Genomic DNA, 11,253 nt, shown 5'->3' on the forward strand with positions numbered 1-11,253 from the left:
CTTATTTGTCCTTAGTATGATAAATGAAGATCGCTTGCTCATATGAAGCAGGGAGGTATTTATTACACTTGAAAAGAATGAATGTTTCCCCCCTCCATGACCCCCTTCAGTGCTTTAATAATTGAACCAGAAAAGGCCTGTTCTGCTCAGTGGTCACAGGGCTCTTGACTCAACATCCTCCCTCTGTCTCTCTCACTAGTATTGTTGATTAAAAGGTGGACAGCCTCCTCCTCCTTCATTCTTCCCAGACTCCCTATGTTTCACTCATTGAGTGGTCAGGAGAGTTTGTGTGGGAGTGACAACATTCCGGCTTAATATTTGACTCTGATCCAGGCCTGGAGAGGATGAGTTTGGGAAGGACAGACATAAGTTATAAAAAACAACAGACAACCACGCCAGATGAGTAATACATACAAGTGTGATGTCTATTTTAATTAACTAGCTCAATAAAATCAGTACAAAACAGATTTCCTCACTTACAGGCAAGTATAATTGTTATTTTCACAAGAACACATTTACAAGAGAAGTAAAAGAACACATAAGTCCAACTCGCAGTGTCTTGTTATTGCTGAAGACAAATGCACACACTGAATACACCTCAGACAAGTGAAACCAGCATCTGTGATGCTGCGGGCACAGGTGTAATCGGGTAGTAATGGAATGCTGGGGTCTCAGTGCTACTACGGCTGAGCTAGATGTTTTAGAAAAGAAACATAATTTATTATCAATTATTTACATACTACACCAAAACATGATTCAGTATTTGTGTGTTTTTTTTACTAATGCATTCACAACTGTTCATGTAAACTTGAGATGTCCATGGTGATTTCCAGCAAGGACTTACCCACTCCACTGAGGTCCACGGTCTCTGCACAGCCAAGGAAGCGAGCCACGTGTGGTGAGCAGGAGGCAGGTTTGTCCTGGTTTTCTCTCAGGCAACGCTCAAACTCCACAAACTCCTTGGAACAGTCTTCTCTGATCTTCTGGATCACCGGACTGCAAAAAGCAAAATGCAGGGGTTAGAAGCCATTTCACTTTGATACGGGTGGCTATAAAGATGTTAGAGCCACATGAGTGATACTGTGTTCGCCTTACTGTGATGACGTGCACTGTGCAACCTTCATCTTAAGTTCATGACACGTTTGCTGCCATGTTGATGGGTTGGAAGCCACACATGACCCATATTCCTCCATTTCCTTATGGCAGTACTTTGCCGTGATGTCCATTGCAGCCTGCCTGAATGGTGGCATGTGAGAGTGATGAATGATCAATTCCAAGAGATATAACCATTAACAAAACGTATATAAGGGAGATGCAGTCGAATTCACACAGAAATAGTCGGTACCTACTTATACGGTGAGACAATAAATACATACATTAATGGTATGAGTCATACTTATAAATCTTACATGTTGCTGTTGTGGGATTGTCACAAACGAAGAGGCTAAAATATCAAGGTTACGACTCCAGCATATGGAGCCATGACTGCACAACCGGTACACTCTGTTTACACCCATAACCGTCTGATTGGATATAAACACACAAAAAGACACGATTCTTTCATCCTATTGGACCTGGTTTGTGTCAATCTCAAGGTATGACTACGCCCTCTATGATGACGAAGAAGTTATTAAAGCGGTACGCACTTCATTTCATGATAAAAGTATGTTACATTGAAAATGTTTTCGACATTTCGTCGAAGTAATCTCTAAACGGAGTTTGTGTCATATGACGTTTGACCCAAATAAAACAATTCCAATGTGTGGACGGTAATTACGGTTGGTTTCAGCGGCACGACTCTTACGTGTCTTTACGCGTTTACGTATGCGGAAGCCCTGGTCATAGTACGAGCAATCCAGGGAAACGGGCTTCGAAGGCTGGACCGAGCACCGTGTATAATTTCATTTCTACCGGTTACAGCACGACAGGGTGGTGGTGGATGATAGAGGGGGGCAGAGGAGTCGATAAAGTACGATGAACGACGCCAGGAAAGATGGAAATATAGCTGCAGACGGGATCCGGGGACCCGGTGAGCTGCAAATGGCCCCCTCTGTGAACCATAGTCAGCATGACAGCGGCACCGGCGACGAGCTGGTGAGCTCGGTGACATTGTACAGGCGAAGGCCCCGGCTGCTACACGGCACCATCCTCCCATTCCTGGTCGTTTTCTACCCGTGCTGGTTGTACGTGTGGTTAGGAGTTTATGGTGCTTCAGAGTATCCGGAGGCAGGCCTCCTGGCGCTAGCCGTTATCGGGATCGCGCACGTCCTCACAGCTCTTTCTGGTTATTGGTCCGTGCACGCGCACTGTTGGCTCACTTGTTCCAAGGTAAACAATAAGAACACGAATAATGATGATGATAACACACATATTTTTCCCTGTCCCATTTGCATAGTATTAAGTCAGGGGTATTATTTCATGAAATACCCAGTGACTTCACGCCTATAATAATATTATAAATTAAATTAAATAAGTTATTCCGCACACAATGCATTAATTCAAGAAATGTGTCTTCATCAAGCATAATTTACTTGTGAAACATAAGGTGAAAGTGAAATAGTGTGCAAAATTCTTTATTTTGCCGTTTGAGTGCTTTTGTACCAGTCGCACCAGTCTCTTTTATAATGGATGGGCGATATGTCCTCGGGTTCCAGTTTTAATTTTCACTGACCATAGAAATTTCATTGACGTTTCACAACATTGATATAGTAAGACATCATGACTGACATGTGGTGCAGCAGTTATTTTAAGAGCCCTTCAGAACAGCACAACAGACTTGTATTAACATAACCTGGTATTAATCTTGTGGGCAGATTTAAAAGTCAAGGGGAACATGCCTGGACAGCAAGATATCATGCATACAGTATGTCAGTCATGCCACATTTGAAAGGGACAAGGCTGCAGGGGAACGTCTTTATGCTCAAAATAACGGAGACATTTTTGTGATAGTGTGTGAATTTGTCACCTGACATACAGGAAGCAGACCCAAACAAGGCTACGCTGGCAAAGGTCATACCCACCCCCAACAATGGCTCTGCTGAACTCGTACCTTTACAGAGGGACCAGGTCAGTTTTTAAACATACTCTTTGGATGCTCTGGATGTTTTGGGAACATGTCTGCGATTTCCCATTCTTTGCCTACCAAGCTTAAGTTTTACCAGTTGTTTGAAATCATTATTTACTTTGTCATTCATATTTGCAAAGGCTTCATTGTAGGGCATCAACAATATGATTAATTGTATTGTTATCACTGAGGTTTAGACTTAACTAAAGATATTATAATTAGTTTGATGCATTTGTCTGTCAAATTCCATTTTAAGTGCATCTATTTGTTGATTTGCCAAAAGTATAAAAATAGAACAATTTCCGGTCGTTTTGAAAATACAATACTTGAATGAATTCTGTATTTAAATTGTGTTTTTTGACCAACAGGATGAGAATGGGGAGGGAACCCTATCTTTTGAGTTTCAAAAGATTCGCTACATCTTTGACCACCAAGAAAAGAAATGTTTCCTTCCAATAGCATTTCCAATCAATCACCCAATGGGCTACTTCCAGTCCTGGCGTGGTTACCAGGAAGAGGCTGAACTCAGACTGGCTGAAAAGAACTATGGCACCAACCATGCTGAGATGGTAGTACCAGATTTCCTGGAGCTCTTTAGAGAAAGGGCCACTGCTCCCTTTTTTGTTTTCCAGGTATGCAAATGTGTGAATGTTTTTTATGTGCTGGTGCTGATAATAGCAACTTCATACATGTAAAGTTGTTTGTCCTGTGACATCCATCAGGTATTCTGTGTTGGGCTGTGGTGTCTGGATGAGTACTGGTACTACAGTGTTTTCACACTGTTCATGCTGGTGGCGTTCGAGGCCTCCCTGGTTCAACAACAAATGAGGAATATGTCTGAAATTCGACGCATGGGAAACAAGCCCTACATGATCCAGGTAGGCTTAATGAATTTACTATATTGACTGTTAGTAATTTGGAAACAAGCATGTTACCTTGTAATCGCTTTTCTTTGCTGTATTACATTATTTTTTTTCCATGTTTTCCTATTTTCTGCCAGGTATATCGCAACAGGAAGTGGAGACCTATTTCAAGTGATGAGCTTGTTCCTGGTGACATTGTCTCAATAGGTAAGTGTTCTGGCAGTGTTTCCATTTTCACTAAGAAGATTAGATTCACTGTGTTAGTGTGTCTTTTATATGTGTACTGTCTCCTGCATAGGACGTTCACCCCAGGACAACTTGGTACCTTGTGATGTACTGCTACTCAGGGGTCGCTGCATTGTGGATGAGGCCATGCTGACTGGAGAATCTGTGCCCCAGATGAAGGTTGGAGGCTAACTAATATTTACTGATGGTATGGACTAGGATTACTGTGGGGCACTTAATAACTTCTGATAACATGGATTATACAGGAACCAATTGAGGATTTGGACCCAGAGCGAGTCCTGGACCTACAGACAGACTCTCGACTCCACATCATCTCTGGTGGGACAAAAGTGGTCCAACATAGCCCTCCTTTAAAGGCTAGTGCTGGACTCAAACGTAAGTGCTGTTTGCTACCAACCCCCCTTGTTAAAATACTTAAGCAAATAGTAAGTCTTTTTCATTAAAATGGAGATGTAAGCTCATAAATCCTTTTCTTTATGTGCAGCTGTAGACAATGGCTGTGTGGCCTATGTCTTAAGAACAGGATTCTACACCTCTCAGGTGAGAAAATTGCTTAGTATGTCTACATAAGTATGTTTTATTTTCATGCATTTTATGTTCAGTTTTGACAATATTTGTGTCTAAGGCATAGTTGGCTGTACTGATGGTATTTGCAAACTGTCCTCCAGGGTAAACTATTGCGTACCATCCTCTTTGGTGTGAAGAGAGTGACAGCAAACAACCTGGAGACATTCATCTTCATCCTCTTCCTTCTGGTTTTTGCCATTGCTGCAGCAGTTTATGTGTGGGTAGAAGGTGAGGTGCACAGAATCGACTTATGTCATTCTTATTTAACACAGGGATTATCACATTCAAAGTGATGGCTAATATGTCAATGGTAAGGGTGTAAGTCATATCACAATATTATGCATTTTGTGTCACCCCTTAGGGACCAAGGATCTCAGCAGGAATCGCTACAAGCTTTTTCTGGAGTGCACGCTAATCCTCACATCAGTGGTTCCACCAGAACTCCCCATAGAGCTTTCGCTGGCAGTTAACACATCTCTTATCGCTCTGGCCAAACTCTGTAAGCTTGTTTATACTCCTTTCCTGTTTGTGTGTGTGTGTGGCACCTTGATATGCAGAGCTTGTAAGAGCAGGGATTCATTCATGTCTTCCTTTTCTCTCCTCCTGCCTAGATGTATTCTGTACAGAGCCCTTCAGGATACCATTTGCAGGGAAAGTGGAGGTCTGCTGTTTTGACAAAACAGGAACACTGACCAGTGACAGTCTGGTCGTACGTGGGGTTGCAGGCCTTAGGTAAACTCTGCCCACCATTCTCAGTGTTTTATTGTAAACAATATAATTAGTAAAGCAAAAACACAAAGCCTGTTCTTTTGTTTAAAGTCATTTTAATACTTACTACCAAATGTAAGTATTTGCATAGAGAATATCTGTTTGTGTTATTGACAGGGAAGGAAAGGAGGTGATGCCTGTGTCTGAGATCCCTGTTGAGACACATCGGGTAGTGGCCACCTGTCACTCACTGGTTACACTGGATGATGGACAGCTGGTCGGAGATCCACTGGAGAAAGCCATGCTGACTGCCGCTGACTGGACCCTCACTAAAGGTACAGGGATATGACCTCTACATATTGTAGCTTCAGAAAGTACAACACATGGCAGCGGTAAGTGTGCGAGACAACATGTGTGGATGCTCATGTTTTTGTTAGGCTCCATATAATCATGTGGCCCTCTCTAATTTCATGCACTTTGGTTTGGAATTAAAACCACAAGTGTTTCTTTTCTTGATTGTTTTTGTTTTAAAGTATCCAGGTCATCTCAAAATATTCTCTTTCCATTTTAAATGTAGAGGTTTTTGTCTTTATACTATGGATTTGACAGACCCAATGTTTATAAAGGTATAATGCATAAATGAGCGTCTCCTTAACCTTTGATTCTTTGACCAGATGAAAAGGTTTTCCCCCGAGGCATCAAAACCCAGGGCCTTAAGATCCACCAGCGTTTCCACTTTGCCAGTGCTCTAAAGCGGATGTCAGTTCTGGCATCTTATGAGAAAATGGGCTCCATTGACCTCTGCTACATCTCCGCTGTCAAAGGAGCTCCAGAGACACTCAGAGGAATGGTACGTACACTGTCCACATACATAATGTGCTGTTTTTTTAGCCTAATCAACAGGATCTTCTGGTGTTCTAATTTGGCTGTGTTTGTAGTTTGCAGTATGTCCAGCGGGTTATGACAAAGTCCACAGGGAAATGTCTCGGGAAGGGGCCAGAGTGCTGGCCTTGGGATATAAAGAGATAGGACATCTCAGTCATCAGCAGGTTCTAATTTAATTTTATTTGAAAATATCACGTTGTGTGATGTCTGTGAGTAATAAATACATTTGAACTGAGTTGGATATTATTGGATCTAATAGGTCCGTGAGATAAGTCGTGATGCACTGGAGTGCAACCTCCATTTTGCTGGGTTCATGGTTGTGTCCTGCCCCCTCAAGAGTGATAGCAAGGCAGTCATCAAAGAGATCCAGGAGGCATCTCATCATGTAAACAAGTTGACAACACACAATTCTGAAAGTCTATGCAAATACAATGGTTTTAAGAAGATGCTTCTTTTGCTTTAAGGTGGTGATGATCACAGGTGACAACCCTCTAACAGCGTGCCATGTAGCAAGAGAGCTTCACTTCATTCAAAAAGAACACACGCTGATATTACAACCAAGCCCCGATCACAGTAAGACAAGTTTCCAGTAAAGCAAAGTCAACATTGTACCTGAAGGACACCGAATGCTGAAAATTATTATTTTGTTTTACAGGTGAGTGGCAATGGGAATCCATTGATGGCAGCGTGCATGTACCAGTGCCCCCCCCCTCCCTTTCTTCGTTCGTGCATCAGTACGACTTGTGTGTAACAGGAGAGGGGCTGGCGAGACTGAGCTGTGACCCACGGCTATTCCACACTCTCTTGCCTCACATAGTAGTGTTTGCCCGTGTCAGTCCAAAACAAAAAGTAAGTCCTACAGCAGCAACTATGTATTGTTTAAATCTAGTAGAAATGCTCCACTTTAGGGGAAAGTCCACTATATAACAGAGCTACTAATCATAAACCTGAGACAGATGTTGCTTATCTGGGTCACATTTAGTGTGATGATTGAATTTCAGTTACCTTTAACTGGCTTAATATGTACCATACTGTGTGACAGTCCTTTATGTTGAAGTTTATAAAACACCGGTCTAATTAAGTTAACTACTACTTTTTCATTGGTCCATCGCAAACATAAATAGCTGATGTCAGATTAGTTTTTGCTGGTGGTAGATGGTAGACTTAGTAGTAGTCTGTAATGCAAATTAGGCATGTATTTTAACTATATGACCCACCAATAGTATTTCACTGTTGTTGAGAGGGATTTTGGGAAATCTAGATAAATGTCCCCCTGAATACAAATCATTTAAGGTGCTCCATGTATCATTGTAAATGACTTAAAGGGTGTGATGGTTGTCTGTTGTGTCATAGGAGTTTGTGATCACCAGTCTAAAGGGGCTTGGTTATGTAACGCTGATGTGTGGTGATGGTACAAATGATGTTGGAGCTCTCAAACACGCCCACGTTGGTAAGTTTTATCAACCACAGAGACTTGCGGCCTTTGTGTTTTATGATCCCAACATTAAGCAAGGATGTTTATTTTGTTTTCTCCTCAGGTGTTGCTCTTTTGGCCAACGCCCCAGAACGCATGCCCGAAAAAAGGAGACGGTGGAGAGAGAAGGATGTGCCTACCATAGAATCCAGACCTTTACCACCTGTTACCTCAGGAGGAAAACTGAGCTCCAGGGCAGCCAGGCAGAGGGTGATGGCACAGAGAGAAGAGCAGCTTGCAGCACAAAAGGTGTACATCATCAGAAAGATCTCCTCCCTGATTCTTCCGGGAATGATTAACAGTAACAACAGTTGTTTTCCTCCCTATGACAGCTGACACTTGTTCATAGGACCACTGAAAGCATCCCAGCCCTTTTCTAGCTCAGGAAAAATGTTTTTTTTTCTTTGATTACAAGAGTTGTAGTGCACTGGTGAAAATGTCAAGGTTTTTCCTGTTATAGGAGAGAATCAGTCAAGTCTTACGGGAAATGGAAGAGGATCAGGTACAAGTGGTGAAGCTGGGTGATGCTTCCATCGCAGCGCCTTTCACTTCCAAGCTCTCATCCATACAATGCAGTGAGTAATACGTGTTTCTCAGCTTTGAGATGTTAATATACGGTAATTGGCAACTCTCATTAAGTCACTCTCCATTTCTTTTTTCCCCCAGTCTGCCATGTAATAAAGCAAGGTCGCTGCACTCTCGTGACAACACTCCAGATGTTTAAAATTCTGGCTCTCAATGCCCTGGTACTGGCCTACAGCCAGTCTGTACTGTACCTCGAGGGAGTCAAGTTTAGTGATTTCCAGGCAACCCTGCAGGGCCTACTGTTAGCTGGCTGCTTCCTCTTCATTTCTAGATCAAAGGTGAGAATTAGTGTCTACTTTGAATGTTCTCTTTGAAAGATGATTTTCACAGTTTAAAAATGACTTGTACCGTTTTTGATGGAGCCTTTTTTCTTCTCTTGTGTACACAGCCACTAAAAACATTGTCACGGGAGCGACCGTTGCCAAACATCTTCAATCTTTATACGGTGCTAACTGTGTTACTGCAGTTTGCCGTTCACTTTTGTAGTCTGGTATATCTTTACAAAGAGGCTCAGAGCAGAAGTCCACCCAGGTAAATCACAGTAGAGCGAGAGAATGAGAGAGTAAATGGCTACATTATAAAATCAATAGTTGCATTTGTAAATGAACATGACTACATTTTAATAACAATTCTCTTGTGCTGTTTCTCTTGCAGAGAGGAGCAGTTTGCAGATCTGTACAAAGAATTTGAACCCAGTGCTACATGCTATACTATAACTTTTTTGACTTATTTTGGACGACATGCTTTCCTTTGACCTGATTTTGGACGACATACAATACTATGACTTTTTTGGACATCATACTATACTATGACTTTTTTGACTTGATTTTGGACAACATGCTTTCCTTTGACTTTTTTGACTGATTTTGGGCTACATGCTATACTATGACTTTTTTGAGTGATTTAAGACGACATAATGTGAATTAAGTACGTTGTCCAAAATGTGACAAAAAGTTTAAGTTGTTTAGTGTTTTACATGAAGTCAAATGAACCACAGAGTAAACTCACATTAAACATTTTTGACATTTCAATGTGAAAAGCAAACTGCCATGAGTTTTTAGTTTGATTCAGCTAGCTTTATTATGGCACTTTGTACATTGTCACATTACAAATTCAACATTCTGGGTTTTAAGTTCATACAACACATAAAAACACTGCATGTTTTCAACAAACATTAGGGATCTGGAATCAGCTTTTTTAAATTTCATGTATGTGGGAGTGAGATAATCCAAAACAATAGTAACATGTGAAGATCACATCATTTTTGTTTTTCCATATGTTCTACTCATGAATCATAAATCATCCTCAGGTAATTAAAGACCAGTGTGCAGCTTTAGTGGCATCTAGGGGGGAGGTTGCAGCCAAGTCAAAAGTATGGTCAGATTTTGTACGGCCCACAGCTCCAGTTTTATGTCTTATCAATGGCCAGAAAATCAGCCTTGGTCATGTTTAGTCCCCGATTTGGTAAAGAGCCATTTCATCTGACTACAGATGTAAAAGAAAGGCAGGTATTTTTTTTTATTTGTTCGCCTGGCTTAGATTTGGTTACATTGTCATTTAAAAATAATTGTGACAATGAAAATAAAACGGTACAGGTGTATGTAACTTTTACTGTTCAGAGACCACATAACTCCACTGTTAGCTTCTCTACACTGACTCCCCATACAGTTTAGAATTAAATTTCAAATCCTCCTCATGTACAAAGCACTTAATGATCAGGCCCCTACATACCTGAAATAATTAATTTTACTCATAATCCCAAATACAGGTTTACTTGTGGTTCCTAGAGTCTGTAAGAGCAGGATGGGATGCAGACACTCTCTGTATTTTAAGTTAGACTTAAAAAACCTTCCTTTTTGATTAAACTTATAGTTAGAGCTGGCTCAGGGAAACCTGGACCATCTTAGTATGTTGCTATATACCTAGACTGCTGGGGTACACTCAGGGTATGAATATGACTTTATTATGTCATTTACCTCCCTAGTTTGTGTCTTTCCTTCCTCCCTCTTCAGGTTGCAGTTTGGAGGCTAGCATTATGCTATAATTAACGTTGATATCAGAATAATTAAATCAACAATCTCCTCTGCTCCTTATATAAATATGTCATCCCTTTATAGACTTGATACAATTGTTGTGCCCCTGGTCTCTACATCATCTCCCTTTCCTTTCACCCCAATCAGTCGAGGCAGACGGCTGTACATTTGAGTCTGGTTTTGTCAGAGATTTCTTCCTTTTAAAAGGGAGATTTTCTTTCTCTCCACTGATGCCTAGTGTTTGCTCATTGTGTGAATTGTTGGTTTTCTATGCCCAGTGCCTTGAGATAATGTATGTTGTGATTTGGCGCTACACAAATAAAATTGAATGGTAAAAAGTTTGGACACCCCTGACCTTTGGCCCCACATCCGAAGAGCCACATTTGATTTATCCATTATGTCTGTGTAAACATGAGGACCAACACCTAAAGTTACACTTCATTTACACACTGGACTGTTATTACAAGTGATGAACTAGTCAAATTCAAAAGTTGTCATTGCAGTAAATAATTCCTGTTAATTCCTGACTAAAGAGGAATATGTTTTAACAATAATTCAAGAAACTATTTGCATTACATCCAAAGAAGTATTTTTGTAATAAATCCTTTATGAAATCAGAAACTAGCCTCATTTGCTCAGTGAGTGAAACTGAACAAAAGAAAAGTTATCAATGAGCCAGGACACATTTCTCCCTCGAGAAATGTAACCACTTGTTTGCAGATCCTCGACAAAACAAATCCCTCAAACAAAATACATTTAGAAACCAACTAGGTCTGTCTACAAAATGTGCAAGGAAGCTGTACAAAACCATTCTTGTGTATGTAAAAG

The 11,253-nt window shown here is 41.0% G+C and overlaps 2 protein-coding genes across 3 annotated transcripts; one reads left to right on the plus strand and one right to left on the minus strand.

Annotated features, from left to right (window-relative positions):
• Positions 1-38: 38 nt before the first annotated feature.
• Positions 39-1,810, minus strand: LOC122785830 (coiled-coil-helix-coiled-coil-helix domain-containing protein 5-like). Of its 2 annotated transcripts, none has more exons than XM_044051804.1 (4): positions 1,410-1,810; positions 1,096-1,236; positions 845-996; positions 39-335 (listed from the first exon to the last, which is right to left on the minus strand). In XM_044051804.1, coding segments are annotated over exons 1-4 (366 nt in total). In that variant the 5' UTR covers positions 1,412-1,810; the 3' UTR covers positions 39-264. The 2 variants fall into 2 exon arrangements, with proteins under 2 accessions (XP_043907739.1, XP_043907740.1); XM_044051805.1 differs by lacking the exon at positions 39-335 and adding an exon at positions 401-691.
• A 34-nt stretch (positions 1,811-1,844) lies between these two features.
• On the plus strand, positions 1,845-9,146 carry LOC122785262 (endoplasmic reticulum transmembrane helix translocase-like). Its single transcript, XM_044050990.1, has 23 exons — positions 1,845-2,328; positions 2,977-3,066; positions 3,433-3,696; positions 3,787-3,942; positions 4,065-4,134; positions 4,226-4,332; positions 4,419-4,548; positions 4,658-4,713; positions 4,842-4,968; positions 5,102-5,239; positions 5,352-5,472; positions 5,626-5,783; positions 6,123-6,298; positions 6,387-6,497; positions 6,593-6,718; positions 6,798-6,906; positions 6,989-7,182; positions 7,687-7,783; positions 7,872-8,056; positions 8,268-8,382; positions 8,474-8,670; positions 8,781-8,923; positions 9,047-9,146. The coding sequence occupies exons 1-23, from the start codon at positions 1,975-1,977 to the stop codon at positions 9,144-9,146; spliced, it is 3,324 nt and encodes a 1,107-aa protein (XP_043906925.1). The 5' UTR covers positions 1,845-1,974.
• The last annotated feature ends 2,107 nt before the right edge of the window (positions 9,147-11,253 follow it).

Source organism: Solea senegalensis, linkage group LG19, assembly GCF_019176455.1.
Source record: "Solea senegalensis isolate Sse05_10M linkage group LG19, IFAPA_SoseM_1, whole genome shotgun sequence".
NCBI lineage: Eukaryota > Metazoa > Chordata > Actinopteri > Pleuronectiformes > Soleidae > Solea > Solea senegalensis.